General features: G+C 36.8%; 1 protein-coding gene across 2 annotated transcripts in view; it reads left to right on the forward strand.

Moving 5' to 3' along the window:
• ESF1 (ESF1 nucleolar pre-rRNA processing protein homolog) overlaps positions 1-22,343 on the forward strand; it is an 86,609-nt gene extending 64,266 nt beyond the window's left edge. Inside the window, exons 10-14 of one of the 2 annotated variants that reach the window (XM_037811843.1) lie at positions 8,738-8,859; positions 12,272-12,359; positions 17,101-17,177; positions 18,538-18,684; positions 20,302-20,595. In XM_037811843.1, the coding sequence (XP_037667771.1) occupies positions 8,738-8,859; positions 12,272-12,359; positions 17,101-17,177; positions 18,538-18,684; positions 20,302-20,595 (728 nt within the window). Of the gene's footprint in view, positions 1-8,737; positions 8,860-12,271; positions 12,360-17,100; positions 17,178-18,537; positions 18,685-20,301 lie in introns of both variants that reach the window. The other variant, XM_037811844.1, reaches the window with a different exon arrangement.
• The last annotated feature ends 4,027 nt before the right edge of the window (positions 22,344-26,370 follow it).

Genomic DNA, 26,370 nt, shown 5'->3' on the forward strand with positions numbered 1-26,370 from the left:
GTTGAGACATAAGGTAAAGGAAATATAGAATGTAAGCTTTGTATCATTGTTGAATCTCTTGTACTTCTTAGCTGCGCTTAATGGAATTGCATAAAAGAATGTTCTTGTTCATGGGAAGTGTATACGTGAATTATAGGATATGTTCAAGGATGTGTGCAGCTAACTCTCATATGTTCAGAAGACAGAGCAATAGATGATGGATGATAGGGAGGGAGGGAGGGAGGGAGGGAAAGAAATAGCGATGTGACAGCATGTTGGTGGATTGAGCTATTGGGGGAGGGGGTCAGGGTATGATGGAATTCTGTGTATGGGGCTAGTATTGTTTTTGCAACTGTTCATATAACTTTGAATTTATTTCAAAATAAAAAAAATAATAATAATGGTGATCCTAGTGGATGTGAGGTGATATCTCATTGTGGTTTTGATTTGCATTTCCCTAATTGTTAATGATATTGAGCATCTTTTCATGTGCTTATTGACCATTTGTATATCTTCTTGGGAGAAATGTCTACTCGAGTCTTTTGCCCATTTTTAAATTTGGTTGTTTATCTTTCAGTTGTTGTATTTAGTGAATTTTAGTTGTGATCTCATTGTCCTTGGGTCTTTACCAGTAGGAATTCTCAGAGTACAAGGTGCTTCTTTTAGAGAAGATTTGCCTGGTGCCTAAGGGCAATTCCATTCCAAGACCAACTGAAAATAGAATTTTGGATTGGGGTATTTTGGGCCACACAGATAGTATGAATCCCAGCCACAAGCCTGTGGATTTGTGAGCTTGTGGTTAAAATTCTTTGGAAAAATTTTATTTTTGTTTCCTTTGTTCTGCCCATAGGCATGTATTCTCTCTGAGTTGGAGGGGAAGGGTATTATCCACTGTGGACACCTTAAGATCTCGGTTTTATGTGGTGGTCTCTGATGGGACCTTCAGCCATGGTCAGGCTTCCAAGCTTTGTCTCATGCCTCCTTGGCTAACATCCAATTTAAACCCAAGATCTATACTAAACCAGAGTGGATTAGTGTATGCACACACCGCCCGCCCCCCCCCAAGAAAAACTCCCTGCTTCTTCGCCAATTTAACATTCTGTTCGAGCTTTCTTTTTTTTTTTTTACTAGACTCTGAAAAATTCCCTTAGTTTTTACTTCGGCCATGCAGTGAAAAGTCTTCATTTAGTTTTTACCTTGTCTGTTAACATTGTGTAAAAATAACAGAACAAGTCGTTTTTTAGTCTTTTTTGCCATAAATTAAATAGCAGGATGGCTTCACCAAACTTGGCCAGAATTTTAGTCTCTAAGTACTAGGACAGCTTGATGTTATATACATTGTGATTACAAACTACTTGAAAGGCAAAGAAAACATACAAAGCGTAGGAAAATACATGAAACAATAGCTCCCTAATGAGGCCCAAATGTTGTCTTGTATTTGAAGTCAGCTTTTTAAGAACATTTGATTCTAAGAAGCACGGACAGCTTGGTTCACAGTAAACTGAATACACTTGCAAATGGAAAGCATCATTTTAAGGGAGAGTTAGAGGAGGTTAGAGTGTGATGATCTCAAATTTATGACAAATAGTAAAAGAGTTGCTAACTGGTGAAATAGCTTTTAGGCAATCAACAACAACAGAAGTATTAACATTTATTCATTGAACACATACTTTAGGGTATCATCTATAGATACATCATTGAATATTTTGGAAGATAAAAAAATTAACTTTTTTTTTTTTTAGAAAAGTTGTAGGTGTACAGAAACTAAAGTTCGCATATACCCTCCTATTATTAATATAAGCAGTAGTCCCCAGTCTAAGGTTTACCTATACCCTCTTATCCTAATTATCCTTATTATAGCTGTCTGTGTTGTTTCTACACAGTAGATATAATAGTGTTCTAACAGATATTAAATACATCCAGAGATTTGTTAGCTCAGGCTGATTGGTAATTTGTGCTGTGTTCCCAGGACGTGTTGTTATTTTATTTTTAATTTAATGCATTGTTGCTCCCTGTCCATAAAATTAGGAACAAATTTGACTCGTTTATCGTTTTATTTGCACTTATATTCAACAGACATTTATTAGGTACATGGTGTATGCCAGGCCTTTCAATAGCCACTAGAGTTAACCATGTTGAGAAAAATAAGCTGTCTGGATAAGCCTCTACCTTTATGAAGCTTGCAGTCTAGTAAGGAGATAATCATTATTATTATTTTTTTAATCACCCAAATAAATATCAATTTGTAACTGTGGTAAATGGTAGAGAATAGAAGAATATGCTACTGTCAGAGTTAAGGAGAGAGGGATATACAGAAGTTTGAACAAGAAATTATGAGGTGTGAATCAAAGCAGTGTTGAAAACAGCTCAACTCTTAATCTTCCTCATTAAACAGACTGATGATTTGGCTTAACCAATATGCTTTAAGGATGCCTTTTGTACAAAATCACCTGACCCTATCATGGAGTGAAAAATGGCACTGTGGCAAAGATCCCCAGTACTCATATAGGAGCAAGTATTCTGTGACTTCAGTTATATGGATAAATGTGTCCTTCCCTTTCCCCACGCCATTGGAGATAACTGGCTAGCTGTGAAAGGGTACCTTTGATTCATGTTCCTCCAGAGCATGGCCAGTGGTTTTCCCCTAAAAAGCCTTGTACTCAGAGTGGATTTCAAGCTGGGAGTTTTGGTGGTGGTGGTGGTGGTGGTAGATATTTACATTTTAAAAACTACTTTTGGAGTTCAGTGTTACGTGGTCTGATTTACAACATACAACCATAAAAAAAGATTGAGCCAAAAGCGTTCATAAATATTCTCCATGGGTTCTAAGTCCTTATTTAAATAAAAAAGTTCCAGTCTCAACCTATATCAAAAATCTTAAATCATGAATTTTTGTTTTTATAAACAAAGCCAATTGTTGTCTCTAGTTGAGTTATTTTAAGTTATTCATGTCCTGCTCTTTGAAGATTTTTCAAATATTTCAAATGAGTAAGTTCAGGAAGAATGTATATCCCTGTTTTAGTGGATTTTAAGAGGATATTTGTATGTACTTTTGTGTGAATGCACTCTGTCAAAATAATTCTGAATGAGTTGCACTTAAATTAATATTGTCATAATTGAATCATCTGTGTTCGTGGTTGGCTTTGAAAAGGGTTTTGCCCCTTAGTTTTAGGATTTTTGATGTTTTTAACTAATTCAGCCATCTTTGGATACACAGTTAAATTTTTTTAAACAAATTTGTGCAAAACTAAAAACAGTTATAATGAAGTGTTTTTCAGTCCCATAGTGGCTGCTCTCAAATGAAGCTAAACTGTCTCTGAAGAATGTTCTTGTGCCTATGCCAAGAGGCTTTTGGGATGGGCATATTTTTAAGAACTTAGAACATAAACAACTATGATCTGTGGCAAGAAAATTTAAATGACCTCATGATGACAATGAGAACAAAGCTTTTCTGAGTATTGTGGTGGTGTGTTAATTCATTGCAATGTGTTTGTCATTCTCCTATTTTGGTGTATTTAGTGGGAGCCAGGCAAAAAAATTACAGACTGTATTTAACTGAAGGTACTATTACTTTAGTGTTGTAAACAAACTAAATACAGAAAAAGAGTATTTCCTGAGAATAAATTTCATGAATTATGCTAGAGCTATAGGTCCTTTTTAAAAAAAAAAAAAAAAAAAAAAAACCCACATGAACCACTTTGGGATAAAGGCTATTTATTTAGATCCTTAAGTTTTGATTCATTTTCTGTTGGAGAGAGTATGTTGCAAACATGAGAGATCAAACAGTTGGCTTGAAATGAGAATCCCTCCTTCAAGATAGATTGATTAAGTGCTTATTAAGTACTTATTATGTGTTTGGCACTATGCTAAACATTATGAAATGCAAAATAAGATGACCTTAAACTGCTTTTGGTATAGTTGGAAGAAAAGGCATGCACAGATGAAACTTCTAAAATAGAAAAGACATTATGTAATCGAGTACCAAACCACGTAACATATTACTTATTTGGTATAAATAACAAATAGCCCTTCTTTTCAAAAATTAAATCTAATCATTGTTTAAAAGAGTTGTTCTCAACCAGAGGTAATTTTGTCCCCTAAGGGGACATTTGGCAGCATCTGAAGACATTTTTTTATTGTCATGACTGGGAGGTGCTACTGGCATCTAGTGGGTAGAGGCCAGAGATGTTGTTAAACATCATACAATTTACAGGTCAACCACTCATGGAGAATTATCTGGTCCAAGATGACAATAGTGCTGAAACTGAGGACACCCGGTGTAGATAAGAACCTATGAATGTCAGTACCAGTAAGTTTCGAAGTTAGGAAATCAGTAACCTTTCCCCCTGGACCTCTCCAGTCCCTGTACAGATCCTTTGGCTGAGGCCCTTGGATCCTTAAACTGAGATGAGCATCAGGTATCCATTTCCTCCTCCTGAACGTTGTATGCATGTTTTTGTTTTTGTTTTTGTTTTTGTTTTTGGAGGAAAGTCCATATCTTTCATCAGATTCTCAAAGAATACATGTCCCCCTGAAAAGCTCAAGACTCACTCACATATGGAGCAGAAGAGATCAAGACATCAAACCAGTACGCTAAGCCACCTAAAACAGATAACAGCATAGATTCTCCATTAGCATTCTGCTGAGCTAGAGGTAGAGTTTAATTTCAAGGATCAAAATTAATCAGAATACTTTTTGGTGAAAAAAAAAAGTCTCTAAAATATATTAATATTTTGAAGTCATCAAATGCATGAGGAAATCATAGTAGAATACCTTAATTATCATTATAAACATTATATATAATAATACAGTACTGTGCATTTAGAAGTTGAGACTAGGACTAGATTGATTATGTGCTGATCCGTAAGCATAATAGATAAATTATTTTATTTGAAATCAGCTTGTTTTATCAGAATTTGCTGCTTTCTCCCAAATGTGGGGAGAAAGTTGAGTTGAAATTTTACTATACATTAATATGAGGATCCCATTTCACATTTCCTGGATGCCATTTAACTGTTGACTCAGTCAGAGGTCTTGACACAGTCCACATTTCTCCTGAAAGCTGTTTAGTAAAATGGATTAAGTTTTTCTCATAAAAAACGTTTTTGAATTGAGAGTTGTGTTTCTGATTTGACATCCAATAAATCAGAGATCCTACTAGCAGTATGTCATAAAAACAAATCTACATAACCTTGAATGTACATATAATTTAATACTTTCTAAGTCATAGAAATTTGGAGATTAAGTCTTGGCTTAAAAGCCAAGGAAGAGACCTTAAAGATCATCGGTTACAGCTGTTTCAAGCTGTCTTCAGGGGGCTCAAGGCTCTCCATCTTCACTTTAATCCAAGTAGCACTGCTTTTAATTGTTGTATACATTTGGACTTCCACCAAATATTTTAAGAATAAAGGGTTCTTTAAAAAAAAAAAAAAATGCATGGGGGAGGGAGTAGTTGCATGATTTTGACCAGCCTCATTTTGCAGATAAAGTACCTGAGACCCAAAGCATTTAGACTTTATTCTGTGGACTGTACATTTCTTAGTTCTGTAAGTCAAGCCAATATTTAGATGCTTCTGGTAGTAGTATAGAGGATGACCAGCAGTTCAAGTTCCAGTTTTGTCACTTCTTAGCTGCGTGTTCTTAGGTACATTGTTAAATGTCTCTGAATCTCAGTATCCTCATTCAGATGAAAGGGAATTATGATATCCTTAGGGTTGTTTTCTTTCTTAGAGTTTAGAGTATATCTTGGAAGATGATATGGGTTTACGCTTGTCTCTTTTTAAAACGGCATTTTGAATTATCCCATTTATTATTATTTGTCATAGATTTTTGTATCTTCTAAACATTTGAAACACCCACCAACCTGCTCAACCCGGTCCTTCAAAAAATACGACAAAATGAAATAATAATAATCTTTATTATTAAAGGGGACTGCACATACGGGGAACTATTGTTTGTTTACTTAGGGTGGAATGTATGGTGTGAGAATAAACCATCTAAAAAATAAACAGAGGGATACAAGTGCTGGAGAAAATGTGGAGAAAGGGATACGCCTAATCACCGTTGGTGGGAAGTAGAATGGTGCAGCCCATCTGCAGGGCAGTGTGGTGGTTCAACAGAAAGCTAAGCATGGGGTTGCCATATGGTCCTGCAACTTGATTATTGGGTATATACTTGGAAGAATTGAGAAGAGGGACAGGAATGGACATTTGCACAGTGGGCTTTATGGTACGTCAGTATTCATGATTTACAGTGGATGGAGGTGGCCTAAGGGTACACCTACTGACGAACCAAATGGCGATGTGGTTTTTACATACAATGGAATAATGAGCTGCTACAAGAAGGAGTGAAGTTGCGAGGTGCATGGACATTGAGGACAGTGTGTTGAGTGAAATAAACCAGAAATGAGAAGAAAGAAAACTTGATAATGCCTCACTAATATGGATTAACTATAATGTGCAAGCTCTGAGAATGGAGTCTGAGAGCATAGGTTATCAGGGGAAGGCTTATTGTGAAGGTTCCTAGATTGTAAGCTCTTACAGCAGTTACATCTATTCCTGAGTTATAATTTTTATTTCTAAATTCTGAGATGCTGAGCTCTTTGTGTATAATCTGGTCAGTCCCTGGAACTTTGGGTATCTGTGTGACACCTGAGACTCAGAGCCAGAGTCCAGCACCTATGAATGTCAGCATTACCCCATACAGCAAATGTTAAAGAGTCTGAAAAAAGAGATCAGACTTCAGTGAGAGATATGAACGAAATGGACTTGGTTAGGACTAAGGGAAATTAGACTAAAGGATAAAGGACAATATTGACAGTGTTTTTAAAACTTCAACTTCTGTGTGAGACCAAAGGAAGAGATGTTTATTAGGTGTAAAATCTATATTTTTTGGAAAATGGTATATAATTTAACTGTATAAACTGAATAAACTGTATGGTCAGTTTATTCAAACAACATAATTAAATGGCATGTTGAATAGGGAGTGAATGGTTGGTTTGTACAGGTTGGTGTGAAGCCCCAATACATCCCAGAGTAATTTGGGCAGAGAATAAAGATGTATTTGCAAAGCCACCTTGAGGGACTGGGGGAAAATATGGGAATATTAAATTCCTCCCCCCCTCAGAAATTAATGATACTCTCACAAGCATTGGGGACTACCAGTTTAGAAGGCTGAGCCCTCAATCTTTGGGCTTGCCTTTATGAAGCTTGTTACTGCAAAGGAGAGGCTAAGCCTACTTAAAATTGTACCTAAGGGTCATCCCCAGAGAACCTCTTTTGTTGCTCAGATGTGGCCTCTCTCTCTTAGCCAACTCTGCAGGTAAACTCACTGCCCTCCCTCCTCTGTGGGACATGACTCCCAGGGGTGTAAATCTCCCTAGCAATGTGGGATATGACTCCCATGGATGAGCTTGGCCCTGGCATCATGGGATTGAGAAAGCCTTCTTGGACCAAAAGGGGGAAGAGAAAGGGAACAAAGTAAAGTTTCAGTGACTGAGGGATCTCAAATAGAGTCAAGAGGCCATTCTTTTGCATTATGTAGATATTCCTTATAGTTTTTAGCATATTAGAATAGCTAGAAGAAAATACCTGAAACTGTTGAACTGCAACCCAGTAGCCTTGATTCTTGAAGATGATTGTATAAATATATAGCTTATACTGTGTGACTGTGTGATTGTGAAAACTTTGTGGCTCCCACTCCCTTTGTACAGTATAAGGACAGATGAACAGAAAAATGAGGACAAAAAGTAAATGAATAATAGGGAGAGATGGGGGGTATGGGATGTTTGGGTGTTCTTTTTTACTTTAACTTTTATTATTTTTTGTGTGTGGTAATGAAAATGTTCAAACATTGATTTTGATGGTAAATGCACAAGTATATAATGGCAGTGTGAACAATGGAATGTACACTGTGGATGATTGTATGGTATATGAATATATCTCAATAAAATTGAATTTATAAAAAGGAGGTGGCTGCACGGCAGTCCTATTTCCTTTACTTTGGCAGTGATGAGGGTCTTTGTGGATTGATAGATCAGCCTTAGGGCTTTTCTCCCCCTTCTAACCCCACTCCAGTTATTACATAAGACACCAAGAAACATTGGTCAGACACTGTAGAGTATGGGAGCAAGGGCCTTTGGAAATGAAATATAAGAACAAATAAAAGCATTGAAAGTTAAACCATACAAAAGTGGAATCTGCACTTGGTAGTCCTTTTTACCGTAAAGATTTGATCTGGCAGAGTACTTGAGCAGAGATTGTGAGAATTCTTTCCTCCTGGGGTATTTCACCGGGGATGGCCTGACTAATCAGTTTGTGTTGGTCACCCATAGTCTCCAGGAAGTACAAGCTCTCACTTGGGTGACTTGGGTGACAGAGGAAGTAGAGGTAATTATGTTAAAGACCAGAAAAACCATTTAGTCATATTCTAAGAAGATTTTGTTCCAGAATTTTCCTTAGAGGCTTAAAACAGTTAAGTCAAGTATAGAGAAATGAGGTTTGAACCTAAATAAAGGACTTTTCTTTAGTGTCTTGACTACATATCAAATTGCTGGGGGGTGGAAGGTTGCTTATTGTTTGTTATTGGGAAATAGCTTTGGTATAAATTTATCCCACATTACTTGTGATGAGTCTCTGACCTTGGGATATTACAGATATTCAGTTACATTACATCTTGTTACTCTATTAACTGTGTATAAATTACATTTTTAAATGAATAAAGATACACATTTTTAACTAAACTTTGGGTTTTTCCCCAGGTCTTAAAGAGAGTGCAGAAGAGATGGTCAAAAACAAATTAGAAGGAAAGGATAAACTGACTCCTTGGGAACAATTCTTAGAGAAGAAAAAAGAGAAAAAAAGACTGAAAAAGAAACAAAAGGTATTAATGATAATTACGACCAAATATTTATTGAACACCTACTGTATATCAGAAGGTGCCAATGCTTTGCTTCCGTTACCTCATAATGTAGGCAGTCACTGGAGGAAACCTTGTTAGCATCATAATTTTAAGGAAGAGGAAAGTGAGAAAACAATAGGTTAAATATTTTCTGCCCAGCACCACTCTAATATTTTTATTCACATGCTACCTAATTAGTTGATAATTTAGTTGATAGCTATATGTAAAGCAATATGATTCTGTTCTGTGTTTTTGAAGAAAAGCAGTGCATTCAGACTTTTTTACTTGAAGATATATATATATATATAACATGAATGAGACCATGCTGGACATTTCTATGTGTCAGCCTACAATTTTCACTTTTTGGTATCGTCATTCATGTCTCTTATCATCTTTATAGCAATAGACTTTTGTGTGACTAGTTGCAGTGTTGTCCAATTTTAACTATTTCTATTCTTAGTAAGTTTTAAAACAGCCAGTTTATGTATGATAGAAAAAGAAGTTTATGGCTATTGGTACAAACATTTATTAACTCCCTTTATCAAGAATATTTTCTCTGTGCTAATAGTGTATCTTTGGAAAATTTGACTCCCATTATTCAGGGGTAACATCTTTTCCAGAGTTGGAGTCCTCATTAATAGCAAAGACCACTTACGGTTTTCACTACTAAAAGTACTCTTATCTTAAGATGTCCCTGAAATGCAGCATTCTGGCAGGAGAGCCATTGCCTTAAGATGGTATCATCAATAATAACAGAATTTTAGAATTTGAGGGATCTTAAATAATTAATTCTAGTTCAATTCTGTTGTTTTATAGTTATGGAAAATACAGTGGTTTGTTGGTGACCAAGTTGAGACCAGAATCCATGATCTCTAGGTCCAGGGTTCTTCCTACAAACTTAATGTATTGTTTCTGTCCATATCATGTAAGCTTTTGTACTTTTGTGACTTTTAGTTATTGTAATGATACAGTGCTGCAAAGCTGAATGATACAATGGAATGATTTTTGTATTTCTGTTGTACTCAGTTTTTCTGGAAATGGATAGTAAAATGGAGAAACAGAGTAAGACCCTGACCCCATGGATATGCTGCCTCTCTTTCTTCCATAAAACTTCCTTTAAACTAAGTAGACAGTAAAATAGCTTAAATGTAATAATTTTAGAAGTGTCTAAGCCATCAGTTTATCTGAAGACTTTCAAATGCATCTCTGTGGTATTATAAGTAGTCTCTTGTCTCCATTTCTGAGACCTTTAGTGGCTGTTCTGTTCAATTTTCATTTGCAAGGAGCTTTGAATTCTTCTTGCTTTTACAAAATGTTTGCCTTTGTTGGGAGAAAGACTGGCCTGTCAACAACATTCAAAATTCATTTGTTGAGTGCCCAGTGTGCTCAAGAGTCAGTGCTCTGTAGTGGACCTGATGACTCCAGCAGCTGCCTTCCAACACCTCAGGTTTTCTGGATATGGAAGAGTTTAGAGAATTTACTTCAAATTTAAAATATTTTTGTGCTTTTTTTTTTTCCCCTGAGTGACTTTATTTTTAACATTGTGAAACTATAGCTTGAGAAATGAATACATGTTTATGTGCCATGGTATTTAATATTTTGATACAGCTATAGATTAGGTCTATAAAGTAGTTAAAGAAAATTCATATTTTTTCCATTGCTTATATGCTAAATACATATATTTAAAGAGATATATATTTAAATATATAAGTATTCTGTAATATTCTTTGTTAATAACATATTGCTAAATCCATTATAATAGTTTGGAGGCAAAATTCTGAAAAGCTCTTGTCCTTAAAAGGATATTAGTGTCAAAACAGATATTGTTTAGGGCTTGTTGCAGAATGATAGTTACCAGTATCCATTCTAAACTTTTTTGTTACAATGATTTTGCAGAGTTTTAGATTCCTCAAAATAAGACTTAATTCCGTTAGCCAGATCTTACTTAGTTCAAATATCTATTTATTTTATAGGCTTGAATTTTGAATTTGAATATACCGATTTAGTAGATAGTTGGTTCAAATTTGATTGAAGCAAATTTAATCAATAGTTTCATTTTAAGGTAACCCAGCAGGTTTGGGGAGTCGGTCATAGATAAAACAAGATAATTGTTGAAATTGGGTGATGGAAACAGGGGAGTTCGTTATACTATCTTTGCTACTTTTGTATATGTTCACAAAATTTTATAATTAAAAATCCTTTTTTAATTAACCAGCAAATAGATTAAAATTGTTTTAAATAATAATTTACAAGATAACCCACAGAGCACCATTTTTGCCACTTCTCTGTTGTGAGTGTGATAAGGCCACCTCTCTTCACTGTTCACCAATCTACAAGTAATTTCCTAATTTGTCTGTAATACTTTATGTCTCTTCTAGCACTTCCTGTCTTGAATTATTAATTATGTAGATGTCTATATACATGACTAATTTCCTGAATTGATTATGGACTTTAGAGGGCAGAAACCATGTGTCTGATAACTTTTTTGTCTCCCAAAAGCCCTACATAGTTTGGTGCATTTATTAACTATTCCATAAGTATTTGTTGAACAAATAAAAGAAATGATGTTCTAGTTTGCTAATGCTGCCAGAATGCAAAACACCAGAGATGGATTGGCTTTTATAAAAGGGGTTTATTTGGTTACACAGTTACAGTCTTAAGGCCATAAAGTGTCCACATCAACAGTCGGGTACCTTCACTGGAGGATGGCCAATGGTGTCAGGAAAACCTCTGTTAGCTGGGAAGGCACGTGGCTGGCGTCTGCTCCAAGTTCTGGTTTCAAAATGGCTTTCTCCCAGGACGTTCCTCTCTAGGCTGCAGTTCCTCAAAAATGTCACTCTTAGTTGCACCTGGGGATTTGTCCTCTCAGCATCTCCAGAGCAAGAGTGCTTTCAGCACCGTCTTCAAACTTTCTCTCATCTGCAGCTCCTGTGCTTTCTTCCAAGTGTCCCTCTTGTCTGTAGCACCTCTTCAAAACATCACTCACAGCTGTACTGAGTTCCCTCTGCCCTTCAGCTCATTTATATGGCTCCACTGATCAAGGCCCACCCTAAATGGGTGGGGCCATGCCTCTGTGGAAATATCCAATCAGAGTCATCACCCACAGCTGGGTGGGGCGCATCTCCAAAGAAACACTCAAGGAAATCTAATCAAAACTGATAGCGTCTGCCCACACAAGATTACGTCAAAGATAATGGCGTTTAGGGGACACAATACATTCAGACTGGCACAAATGACTAGATGGTATTTATTTAAAAAATGATTTGTTAGAAAAAGTTTAATTTTAGATTGAACTGTATGATTTTTAAAAAAATGCTTAATGTTTTTTTCATGTACATATATTATAGTCCTGGTAATAATGAAACTGTATTTATTTTTTATATTCAACTTTAAGGCTCTTGCTGAAGAGACCAGTGAAGACGACCTTCCCTCCGATGTTGATTTGAATGACTCATACTTTGCTGAAGAAGTTAAAAAAACAGGTAAGCCAAGTCTGTAGTTTTCAGTTGGAATCTAATGGAAAAAGCTGACATGGGTAGAAACATAAGCTTATCATTCTTTAAAAATATCTACAACTTGTAAGCAGGTCTGTCCTGTGGTGGATAATGGTTGATCGGACCCCTCCCATACACACAGGAGTAATTACTTTATAGGAGGTTCTTGGTAACATGGTTGATTTTAACAGTTTATTGTGGATTCCTTTTTAGGAAATATCCTTATAGACAATCAGATTGACTCTATGAGATGATAAGAGTTAATCAAAAGAGGACATAGCATCTTCTATTCTTTTTTTAATAAAACATCCATTCTAGGTCTTTATTTGCAAAGGCTATAAAGAATTGAAGGTGTTTGTTTATATATTTTTGTGGGTGTGTGTAAATTGATTTTTAAAAATTTGTATGTGGTATTATAGTATAAAAGCATTGTCTACCCAAATCCTCAAAAACGTCTATCATTTTGTTCCTTTTGCATTTATCCTGCTTCATTATAGCTAAAAGCCAGCTTTCCTCTTACTTCCCTTTTCCTTGAATTTCTAAACTCTCTGATATCCAATGTCCTAAGTCCAGGGAACCTTGCTTCCATTGCTTATATGCTACCACCACTCCATCCTTCCTCAGTACTTTCATTCTTAACCTTTTTTGGCATGTCTGTGTGTGGTAAGGTCCAGAAATAGTTGAACAAGTCAGTGCAAAAATCACTGTAAACATTTTCTATTTGTTTTCATGCATTTTGCCTTTTCCCAGTCTTTATACTACCTACATGAACCCTGAAAGGCTTGCTCCTGGGGCACCTTCAAGCTAGCATTGTAAAGAGAAGGATTTTATGAAGTTTCCTTGCTTCTTGTCCCTTATGACTAGTGGGCCAGAATACAGGAAAGTCACAATTGCTCAAAATTATTTTGGGGTTGTTAGTCTTTAAGCACTGACATTTTATTTAAGAAAAAGAGATCAAGATGAATAAATATATTTTAGGATGTGAGATTCTTGGGAATTGGAAAGGGAAATGGAAACTTAGTGTATTCTGCTTTTTTTCATACCTGAGCGGTATTTCTGGAAGATGATGGATTTTAGCTTTATCTTCCAATTTCAGGAAGGAAACCAAGTTTATAATGGAGAAATGTGAGGCATTAGTTTCCTTGTTCTCATTCCAAAGTGCTGCGTTTGGCATGTGAAATTTGGTCAGATTGCAGAACTAAGGGCAGAATTAGAAGATTAAGTTAGATGGTTTGGAGTAGCCTGTTTCTTGGAATCAGCACAGTTAAATGGTGAATAAACTTTGTGCATAGTTAATATCAGAAATTTCAAAGGAAGAGGTATAAATAAAATTAGTTGCTTGCAATATACATTTGATTTTAGAATGCTTCCTAGGAGTCCTTGTTTATGTCTGGACTTAAGCTGTTTTTAAAAAAAAGGAAAAAGAAAATTAGGAAAGGCTGAGAATTTTTTTACAAACTCTGGTTTGTGGCAAGAATAGAAATAAATCATTAGATGGGTTTCAGGATTATATATGTATATTAAGTTGCCTTTGCTTCTTATCCTTGTTAATTTATACTATTGAGTGCTTAATGCATAAAATAAATTTGGAAAATCCTATCTTTATCAAGAAACTAAAAAGGTTTTCTCTGGTTTCTAGAAATTTCCAAAATATAATGAATTGACTCTCCAGTGTTTGGAAGAGTGTATAGCTCAAGTCCATAGTTGAACAGGACAGAGATATTATAAACCAGGTGGACGTGGGTACATTTATAACACCTTTGCCCTAGGCAGTCCCATAGAGCTAAACTTACATACCTTTCAAAACATTAGGAAACTGAGCTCATTTGATTGATGCCAGACCTGCTGTTTGGCTCAGGGTAGGAGCCAATGTGAGTGCAAGAGATCTTTTATAAGTTTTCTTCTATTATTTTGTCCTAAACCAAACTTGATGTAAAATGAGTGTTTTGAAAATTACACACTTCTAGATTATGAGTTACAAAGTTATTTTACTTATTTTAGAAAATATTTAAAAAATTTTCTATTGCTATCTAATTGTGTAAGCTCCACTTTTTTTAAGATTTTGCTTTTTAGCAAGTAGGAATGAAATAAAGTACATCACTTGAAAACATACTCTATTAAAAAGGATTCTTTGTCTTGACAGTTTTAGATATTTGATTAAACCACCATGAAAGCCTAGTAATTGTGGTACACATATTTGTTTCATTCAATCAATATGTTGGGTGCTTACAATGTACTGCTTGTATGGATTTTACAGTTTAGCAATGCTTTTCTATGCATTCTGTCTTCTAATCCATCCACTTTATAGATGAATAAACTGAAGCTCAAAAACATAGATGATTTGGGCTGTATACACATCACTAGAATAAAAATTCTTAAACCATAGGATTGTACAATACATTGAACCCTAATGTAAAATTTGTTTAGTAGTTAATATTATAATAATATTGTTTCATCAGTTGTATCAAAGGTAACACAAATTCAGTGTTAATAATAAGGCAAACTATGTGGGGTATATCGGAACTCTATATTTTCTACATGAGTTTTCTGTAAACCTGCCAACTTCTCTAATAAAAAAAATTAATTAAAAAAAAATAGGTGAATTACCCAATGGCCAATTGGTAGGTGGTATAACCTGAATCCTAATGGGCTTCCCTCTACTTTTTTAACTCTACGTCATAAAGACTGAGGCCAGAGCAAGGACTCATATGTGTAAGATCTGGACATGAGGAATTGCTGGATTTCCAAGGAAATCCAGAATGCCCAGATCCAGAGGAAGATTAACAGACATCTGATTATGGACAAGTAGTCTTGGAAGCAGGAAATGGCTGCAAAAAGAGTGAATCACTGGAGTCCCACCACCCGTGTCAGATGAGTACTGAGGCCACACCTCCTTCCCGTGAAGCCTCCAGTGAACTCTCCTAACTTCTTTCTCATGCGCAGTACTTCACTCAAGCCTCTGCAGGAATTCTTTTAATGGGAAAGTTCTCTTATAATACAAATAATGGAAAATGGAATTTCCTTTTACAGATATTCCCTTTGCAGGTCAATTTCTTGCAACACATCTTTTTCCATAAATGTATTGTTTTTTTTTTTTGTTTATTTTTGTTTTGTTTTTGCTTAAAGGGATAGTAGCCTTAGTAAGGACTGTTTACATTTATTTTATTTAACTATAAAACTCTTAACATCCAACTGAAGCTTCTGTTAGTATGTGACATATTAGAATCAATCTGTATGTACTTTTTGTGGCAGTCCCAGGGGATATGGATTCTTACTTGCCAAAGGATTCACTGAAAACTAAAGAAAACATTTCAGAGCAGGAACTTTCATTTCCCCAGTTGTCTACATTTAACTTAAATCTGACAACTTTCCAAAGAGAGAAAAAACACTTTTTTTTTTTAAATAAATTCAGATGTACCCTCCTAATGTGATCTTGTTAACAGTGCAAAAAGGATTACTACACATTATTTATCTTTTGACTAAGCAGTTCAGTCTAGCACATAGTAAATTCTTTGTGAGCAAAGAAATTTTCATCACACTAAAATTGGATATCATTTTTAGCCCTGGCCATCTCGGAGTTTCTGTTTTTCCTCCCGTACTGCAGTCTTCTTTTCAAGTTTATTTTTATGACTTTTCACCAGGTTGTTATAAAACCCAGAACAGTTCATTGCGAGCTCTTTGAAATTATTTCCCACAGCTATATGTGAAGATCTTTATCTTCTCTATGTATTAATCACATACAGCCTGATTTTTTATCCTTGCCATAGGACAATCTTCTGTACATGTCACTTGTTCATTCTCTTCAAAAGAAGCTCTTACCTTGACAGAGTAAGAGCAGAGGTAAACTCAGTGGGTGGGAGTCAGGCCCTGAGAGAGCGGCACCATGATTATTCTTAAATATGTAAATACATATACATAAATTAGAAGAGAGAAAATGTTATATTTTTCTTTCCCTGAAAAACATTTAAATATAGCCAATATATTGATTTTCATTTTAGGGGGAAGGGCTATATACAATAAATATTTCTTCTTGCAAGTGTGAAATAAATGACTTGGTAGCACTGAGCAGTGAGTCTGACCAGTGCTTTTATGCTGGCATGTTGCCTTGGCTGGGCATTTATGCAGGACAGTCTCTCTCAGGACAGCAGGAGCTTAATAGAGCAGTTTCTAAAGCCTCTCAACTTTACACTTAGCTCTTATCCCCCTAGTAACTGCAATTATTTAACCACCATTGTATGTTCTGTGAATTTTACTTTGCAATTTGACAACAAAATTCATTTTAAATCCAAAAAAAAGACATCACGAGAGAGAATGACATTTCCTAGAGGACAGGAGTGGAGTAGTTTATTCGAGAGCCCGAGTCAGAGTGCTTGGGTGTGAATTGTGGTTTCTTCACTTTACTACCCTCAGACAAATTACTTTGTCTGTGTCTCAATTTCCAGCACTTAAGAAAGGATTGACATTGTGCAATATCATTCTAGAATGACTGAACATGGCTTTGTAGATTCTGAGCCTTTCTACTCTTGAGGCTAGTCTTTCATATTTTACCACCCTGATGCCAACTCCCTTTGAACCCTCTACTCCAATAGGCACAAAAAAAAACAAAGAAAAAATATGGTATTAGCCCATTTATTGTTAAGATTATTCCTAGATATACTGTGTTTTTGTTACTAATATAAATATATTGTCTTGTAATTTTTAACCTTCTTATGTTGGTGTGTTGTGCCAGGTATAAAGAAAAAATCAATGAAATCTACAAAATATGGCACATCTCCTGAGGAAAAAACTGAAATAGAAAAACAAAAGGTAAAATGTCTTATTTGTTATATGCTTGGTGGCTAATTGATAATTACAACTTAAATTAAGTTTTCCACATGGATTTCTAGGGTCCTTAATAGGAAAAAGGACTAATTTTATCTATGACATTTATAAAGAAATTACAAAGCACGTAATTGTTTAGCAACATAGTTTTAAAATACCACCTTTTTACCAAACATCATTTCTTCAATTAGTACAAAGTTAAAATTGATCTCAAATCTATGGCATGTGTATCTTATTATTAAAAATCCTCAATATAATTGAGACAAAAAATCTATTACTAAAATGTCTGAAATAATATTGCCATAATTTTTCATTCATTCTGATTCTGTCCTGTAACACAGACTTCATTTTCATGGCTTGCCAAATGCTGATTTCTTTCTTTTTATTATTGCAAACAACATAAATATGTATACAGTTTAAGTCTTTCTTGAAAATGCAGTGAGCCGTGTGTTTCAGGAACTCCAGAGGTCCCTTTGCTGAGGCAAGGCTTTAAATCTGATGTTCACTTTCCTCTCTGGGAGTGAGCCTGGCTGGCCACCTGTCATGTACATCTTAACGCACCTTTTCTGTTCTCCCCTCATTGCATGTACAGTAATGCTCATAAAGTTATTTAAAAAGCAACAGTCTTTTTAGTTGGCTCTAAATAGAAAGCCAACTACAAGTGCTAGCTATAGAAGTGAAAGGAAATTAAAGCTGTCGAAAGTGGTACTTTAGCAAGTTTCACAAAGGCCTGGAAACATACTCTAAACATTTTTTCCAGTATACATGGTTGTTTACTTAATTCTTGAAGGTTCATATATAATCCCATGGTTACTAGATGATACCTATTTAATGGGAACAGTCATTCTATTAGATTTAAGAAGCAAAGATTAGGATCCTGCCTTGATAGAAATGTATCAATTTTGAAAGAGTAAAGGCAAAAGGAAAAAAAAAATTCCTTGCTGTGAAAGTATTTTGGAAAAGAATAGGTTGTGTCACAAAATACTACATGTTTGCTAGATCTAATGTCATTGCTTAAAAAGCTAAAGTGAAAACAAATTACTATTTGGGGAACTCTTATACCTGCAGCCTGCTAACCAGTTAAATTCAATGAAATGTGGTCTAGTTTTTAAATATAAGCTTTTGGCCCTCTCCTGCTCTCAGTGTTTAAAGATTCTACCTTATTGCTATATGAAAATCTGTGGTGTTACTTTATGAGTTTTAGTAATGCACGATCAGTGTGTCCTGGGGCATTATTAGTGATTGAGTTCTCCTTTCCTCTAGGGTATATCTGTGTCCCATACTCCTTGTTGTGGGGGAAAGGGGGAACCCTCTCATATATTTGAACTTCTTTTTCTCTCCACAGGCTGAAATGGCTTTGCTTATGATGGATGAGGAGGAAGACAGCAAGAGACACTTCAATTACAACAAGATTGTGGAACATCAGAATCTGAGCAAAAAGAAGAAAAAACAGCTCATGAAAAAGAAGGAATTATTAGAGGATGACTTTGAGGTAATACCAAGGACACAAGTCATTAGCCACTTAAAGGTGGAGTTAGGTTTAAAATTAGCACCTGAGACAAAAATTGGGTATATTCCAAGTTACCCTTGAAAAAGTCTTAGAGGAAGGGTCCATGTTGGAGCCAAAGCTACAACCATTGTAGCCAGTTCATTCCCAGAGTGGATCAGAGTGTTTCTTTGGTTGAGCACCAGGTAAAGTAGTCAGCTTATATTTCAGCAGCTGTGTTGCACCAAAAATATATAGCTTTGAAAGTTAGAATCACACTCAGTGTGATGCTCATGCTAGGAAAGGTATGCAGAAATAAGCCCGAGGAATAGCAGGTTCGTGTCATGTCAGTTCATACTCTCACGGTAGAGTGGCCAGCACAGTATAGGCCATGCTTTTTTAATTTCTGTGTTTCTTGTTTCCATCTCTCCTTTTTCCCTCTTTTTGCTAAGTATACATTCCTAATGGGCACAGAGTTCCAAAGGTTGACTTGGAACCCTTTACAGAAAACCTACAAACAGCTATCAGCAACTACTTAATGACTTCTAAAAATTAACATGAAGAATAGGCCTAGAAGAACATGGGGGGTGGGAAGGGAGGGAATTTGTTCAAAGAATGGAGGGGAGCATACAGATAACTTCTCAGTAGCATGGGAGAGGGACTTTGAGGCCACTCTGCAGCTCCCGTTTGTGTGAGTCAGTTCCATGTATGCAACTGTTCCACTGAACATTTTGGTGAATTGGTTTTCTTACTAACGGTGAAAAGCAAAGAATAGATTAATGTAGCCAAATCTTGTATTACTAAAACTGCCTTCAAATATTAATAATCATGCATAAAAATATGTTTGATTAGTTTGGTGTTGGCATCCCATGTGTTGTTCTCACTATAACTAAGTAAAGTTGCTGACCCATCTTCAGGTGGCCTCTTGTTTCCCAGGGTTGCACTGGATGGCAGTGAGCCCTGCTCCCTTTTTTGCCCGGCCCCCTGTGCCTGGCAACACTTGAAAGCCTGACTGGAGTTAAGAGTACCCTCAAATATGGAACCACAGTGTTTTTGTAGAAAGATAGAAGATAAATTTGGGGCTTATTCCTGGCCAGACCTTGGTCTTGGTGGCGCCATGTTTCCCAGAATGGTCTTTAAATCTTTGATCTATGAATCACCTTAATAGCTACTCATTTTTGGCATCAACATTAAAATTTCTTAAAACACACTCAGAATGCAGTGACTATCGCTGCTTTATGCTTTGCATAGCACGCCAGCAGCAGGTACCATGACTGGCTTATTTATGCCAGCCAGAAACAGATTTCATGCTAGGAGCACAGGAAGCCTGCCTTGGGAACCACCCCCTCCTACAGTCAGTCTCAGTGGCCAGTGTAGTTCTAGTTGCTATTTGAGTAGATCGTCCTTGCATTAGAAGAACAGTGTCACCTGCACATTGTAGTCCAAGGGTGGACCTTAAAGCTGCATGGAAGATCTGTGGAAAACAGTTTCTAATGAATCAGTGCAAATGCACATATTCATATTTCGTATACTCAAGAACTCACCAGATTTCTGAATTTGGGCCCATTTTTGGGCCTCTTGGTTTAGTAATTTTATTTTATTTTTTTCCTTTTGGCTTTGCAGGTAAATGTTAAAGATGCACGGTTTCAAGCAATGTATACTTCCCACTTGTTCAATTTGGATCCCTCAGATCCCAATTTCAAGAAAACAAAAGCTATGGAAAAAATCCTTGAGGAGAAAGCTCGGCAAAGAGAACGAAAGGAACAAGAACTTACTCAGGCAATAAAGAAAAAAGAGAGTGAGATTCAAAAGGAATCACAGAAGAAGCCCACTGATCCTGCCTTGTCAATGTTGATCAAATCTGTAAAAAACAAAACAGAGCAGTTTCAAGCAAGAAAAAAACAAAAAGTCAAGTAACTGGGTGTTACTTCTTTTTTGTTCTCCTAAAATATACAGAAATAGTGAAGGAATATTTACTGGGAACAAAAGTACCTTTCAAGAATTTGAATAAAATCTTCTATGACCATTGTAAAATTTTTACCCTAAATAATTGTTGGACCTAATTGTGGATGATTGAAAGATTTGTACTATAGATTGTCATAGATGAATTGTAACTAATTTGAGTTACCTGAATTAAAGAATTTATAATTATTTTATTTGAAGAAACTCAGTTTATACTAATAGAAAATTATCTTTTCCAAGACTGTTTACAATTCTCTGTAAAAAATAGAACTGTGTCCAGTTAAGTCTGTGTAAGGGTTAGGGACAATTTGAAAATATGTATTTGCAATACATTAATATCTCTGGAATAGGAGGCAGATTTAGATATCTATTAAAATTATTTATTTTTCTAACCATAAAAGGATTGAAGCTAAGAACTTTCCTTTTTAGCTTGATCATGTTTATTATAGTTTATGAAATTAATTTATAAATAAAATTGTAAAATATTTTTATTTTGTATAGCACTGATGTATTTCATTTTATGCACTTCAAATAAACTGCTTTCTGGAAAAATATCTGAAAAAATGACTTCAACTCTTTAAGAAGACAACTCTAAAGAGAAAGTTCCAGGTTTGCCCGGTTCATAATTATATTTGAAATGCTTGTGAACTTTCTGGTGGTTTTTCTATTTGTAGTAAGAGAAAATTCTTTTGTCTGCTCTTCAGATTTTTGAAATACTTGGAAGGGTGTATATGCTATTCTAGAGTTTAAGGACATCTTGATTCTTTTTTAAATTAAAATAAAACACAACTTCAAGGCCTTAACACTCTTGGGTCTCATCTGGTTTAGATTTTATAAACTATTACTGATCACCTGGAGAAGAGAATTAGGTGTACTTCATAAATAAATGAAAATAAAACCAAAATGGTCACTTGGAACAAATGATAAATATGGTAGCTTCTGAAAAGCAGTAGAAGTTTGGCCAAGTTTGTAGTTAATAGTAAATTTGATATTTTTGGTATGAAAATTCAAGCCTGCCAACGTGGAACATTTTTAAAAGGATAGGAGGATACAAAACTCAGAGTGATATCAAAATAAAAACTGTATACACTCTCAAAGGAGAAGGAAAACAGAGGACATTTAAATTGCTCCTAACAGTGAATAAAATGCAAAATATCTATAAACAGTTGTGTTTTTATTATAAAGCACTGATGATGTTAGAATATTCCTCTGAATAAAGCATCTATGTATTAAACTTCCCCGTATTTACTCATCACTGAAAGACCATGAATCTTAATATTTTTATGAATACAGGCTATAAGTAGTTCTCTAGAGGTTTATAACATTTCATCCTATGCAAGGAAGATTTTTGTTCCCTTAAAACTTTTTTAATTATAGTGTTGGGATTACTTGGAGTTTAAAGTTCCTGAGAAACTGAGCACTTTGTTTCCTGTGTTTTGTTTTTGAAGTCATTGCATTTAATTGTAAATGTCATTTTACTAGCTCAGCACATGATTGATTATAACAAATAAGTTGAGTACAGAAATTGTACCCAACCTTGGCTCCTTTTCTCAAAGAGTTGATAGTTTTTAGGTAAGAAAATCAATGAGAACAGCAGTATCGGGTACTACTTTGTGTCTTTCTATAGCAAGAACTCCAGGGCTCTTCAAAAAGTATTGCTGATAGGGAAATTCAGGATTAAAAATGGCCACAGTCACAATTCAGCAGTGTGAGGGTAGTTTTGGTGACTCCAACTAAATAAATTGTGTTATTTGGACTTTTTTTTTCTTTTTCTTTGTGTGTGTGTGAGGAGGGGGTTGGGGGACGATGGGAAAAGAATAGGTCAACGTTGTAGAATCTAGAACGGGTCATAAATGATTTGGTACCAGTGAAACTATGGTTTCACAGATTGTAGCCAAAAGTCAAGGGAACCAGCTTGGTACATGCTATTGTTGCTGCTTACTCTTTCTGAGGGAGATACATTAGAGAAGCAAGCGGGAGTGTAAAGACTGCACTCATTCCATAGGGGTAGGCCAATGTCAGATAACATCTTGACTTTTTCTGCTAATTAGAATCGTTTGGGGTGTTGAAAAAAATCCCTGTACTCAGGCTGCACCCCAGACCTATTAAATCATAGCTGTGAGGGTAAGACCCAGGCATCATTATTTTTTAAATCTCCCCAGTTAATTCCAATGTGCAGCCAAGGTTGAGAACCTCTACATTAGGAGAAGGAAGGGTAAGATCCAGGGAATTTGCCTTTTGGTCCTGCTGATCAAAGACTTAATTAAACTTATCCATTAGCTCTTGTTGCTTAACAAACCACAAACCATCCCCAAAACATATGCCTTGAAATAGCCTACATTTATTTTCAGGATACGTAGGTTGGCTGGGTAGTTCTCTCTGGTCTGAGCCACTCAGCTGGGGCTTGGTGAGACTCCACACGTCTGGGGCCTCAAATGACATGGCCAGAATGGCTAGAGAATCGCCCATTCTCCCCTAGGCTGGTAAAGAATTCTCACATGGTGACAGAAGGGTTCCCAGGTGTCAGGATAAGTCCCAATGCACAATACTTGTCAAGCCTCTGTATCACATTTGCTATTGTCTCACTGGCCAAAGCACTTCACATGGCCAAACCCATGGTGGCAAAACCACAATGGAAAGGGATGTGCGTTCAAGGGTGCATGAGCAAATTGCAAATTTTACAATTTATACATTACTTGAGTTTCCTCTTCTGTGGAACATAAAATGTTTTTTTCCAGTTTGAGGCAATTATGTATAAAGCTACAATTCACGTATAGGTTTCAGTGTGAATTGGGTTTTCATTTTTCTTAGGTAAATACCTAGGAGTGAAAATCCTGGGTGATATGCTAAGTATATATTTAACTTTACAATAAACTGCAAATTTGTTTTCCATAGTCATTAAGCCATTTTTCATTCCCACCCAGAATGTGAGGGCCAATTGGTCCACATCACCAGCACCTGATACTCAGAATTTTTTGGTTTGTATTTGTCCTGTTTTGCTTGTCATTTTAATAACTGCATTAGCAGTGTGGTTTAAATTTGCATTTCCTTAATGACTGATGATATTGAGCATGTTTTCATGTGCTTATCTACCACCCCTGTGTCTTCTTTGGTGAACTACCTATTCAGATATTCTGCTCATTTGTTTTAAGTTGGAGCTCTGGCAAATTAAGATGGGGTTCCCCATGCTTTCCTGAGTTTTACCCTCAAGAGCTCAACCATGTCCTCACTGGACACCAGGTAAAATTCCCCTCTTGCTTCCAGCAGAGAGGAAAAGTAACCATTCTGAAATGCACCCGGAACCCTCAGTCTGTTTTCCTTAACAAAGGACTGCCCTCAAAAGAAACTCTTTCACCAGAGCCTAACCGACTTGGGTTTTACCAGCACATAACCCCAGAGTCTGACAGATGAGAAGGAAGGGAAATAAATACCCAAGTTGAGCCCCTTCTAGCCTTCCTGTCTTACCTAAGTAGGTAGGGAGATCTGAGACATGCCTGTGAAGCTCACAGCACAGGGGTATAGACTCACTCACAGTCTGAAACCAAATCAGCATTATAGAATATTTCCCCTCCCCCGACACCTTACGAAAGCCACAAAATAGAGCTTTACAACAGAAAGACCTACAAGACTCAGACCTTATTTAAGAATTCTCTAGGAAAACCCAAAGACAACAGGGGAGACAAAGACAAGGACACCAGAGGAAATTTTAGCTCCTGACACCTACAACTACAGCAACAGTATACACAGTCTTAACTCCTAGCTGGGTAAACATAAAACTTCAAACTCAAAGTCTTTTTACATCGGTTCCTCAGTACATTTTTTTCCAACAACAAAAAGATTACAAGGCATACTAAAAGACATCAGTACAAGACTTGGATATAGCAGAGTCTATGTTGGAATTACCAGCCCTGGAATTTTAAATAACTGATTAACATGCTAAGAGCTCCAATGGAAAAGGAGACATGTGCAAGAACAGATGGATAACCAGAACGATGGAAACTGTAAGATATAACCAAAAGGAAATACTAGAAATAAAAAACAGTGTAGACACTTTCAAAGGTACTGGTCAGGAGGCGGGGCAAGATGGCAGACTGGTGAGCTGTGTGTTTTAGTTACTCCTCCAGGAAAGTAGGTAGAAAGCCAGGAACTGCGTGGACTGGACACCACAGAGCAAGCTGACTTTGGGCATACTTCATACAACACTCATGAACTCGTGGAACTGCTGAGATCAGCGAAATCTGTAAGTTTTTGTGGCCAGGGGACCCGCACCCCTCCCTGCCAGGCTCAGTCCCGTGGGAGGAGGGGCGGAAACTCATTCTACTGATCCAAACTCCAACCATAGATAGACTGAGACCAGACACCAGAGAATCTGAGAGCAGCAAGCCCAGCAGAGAGGAGACAGGCATAGAAAAAAACAACACGAAAAACTCCAAAATAAAAGCGGAGGATTTTTGGAGTTCTGGTGAACATAGAAAGGGGAAGGGCAGAGCTCAGGCCCTGAGGCTCATATACAAATCCCGAAGAAAAGCTGATCTCTCTGCCCTGTGGACCTTTCCTTAATGGCCCTAATTGCTTTGTCTCTTAGCATTTCAACAGCCCATTAGATCTCTGAGGAGGGCCCTTTTTTTTTTAATCCTTTTTTCTTTTTCTAAAACAATTACTCTAAGAAGCCCAATACAGAAAGCTTCAAAGACTTGCAATTTGGGAGGTCAAGACAAGAGCAGAACTAAGAGAGCTCTGAGACAAAAGGCAATAATCCAGTGGCTGAGAAAATTCACTAAACACCACAACTTCCCAAGAAAAGGGGGGTGTCTGCTCACAGCCATCATCCTGGTGGACAGGAAACACTCCTGCCCATCGCCAGCCCCATAGCCCAGAGCTGCCCCAGACAACCCAGTGTGACGGAAGTGCTTCAAATAACAGGCACACACCACAAAACTGGGCGTGGACATTAGCCTTCCCTGCAACCTCAGCTGATTGTCCCAGAGTTGGGAAGGTGGAGCAGTGTGAATTAACAAAGCCCCATTCAGCCATCATTTCAGCAGACTGGGAACCTCCCTACACAGCCCAGCAGCCCAGAACTGCCCTGGGGGGACGGCACTCACCTGTGACATAGCACAGTCATCCCTCAACAGAGGACACGGGGTGCACAGCCTGGAAGAGGGGCCCACTTGCAACTCTCAGGAGCCATACGCCAATACCAAGGACTTGTGGGTCAGTGGCAGAGACAAACTGTGGCAGGACTGAACTAAAGGATTAGACTATTGCAGCAGCTTTAAAACTCTAGGATCACCAGGGAGATTTGATTGTTAGAGCCACCCCCTCTCCCTGACTGCCCAGAAACACGCCCCATATACAGGTCAGGCAACACCAACTACACACGCAAGCTTGGTACACCAATTGGGCCCCACAAGACTCACTCCCCCACTCACCAAAAAGGCTAAGCAGGGGAGAACTGGCTTGTGGAGAACAGGTGGCTCGTGGACGCCACCTGCTGGTTAGTTACAGAAAGTGTACTCCACAAAGCTGTAGATCTGATAAATTAGAGATAAGGACTTCAATTGGTCTACAAATCCTAAAAGAACCCTATCAAGTTCAGCAAATGCCAAGAGGCCAAAAACAACAGAAAATTATAAAGCATATGAAAAAAACAGACGATATGGATAACCCAAACCCAAGCACCCAAATCAAAAGATCAGAAGAGACACAGCACCTAGAGCAGCTACTCAA

This window comes from Choloepus didactylus, chromosome 19, assembly GCF_015220235.1.
Source record: "Choloepus didactylus isolate mChoDid1 chromosome 19, mChoDid1.pri, whole genome shotgun sequence".
NCBI classification, from domain to species: Eukaryota; Metazoa; Chordata; class Mammalia; order Pilosa; family Megalonychidae; genus Choloepus; species Choloepus didactylus.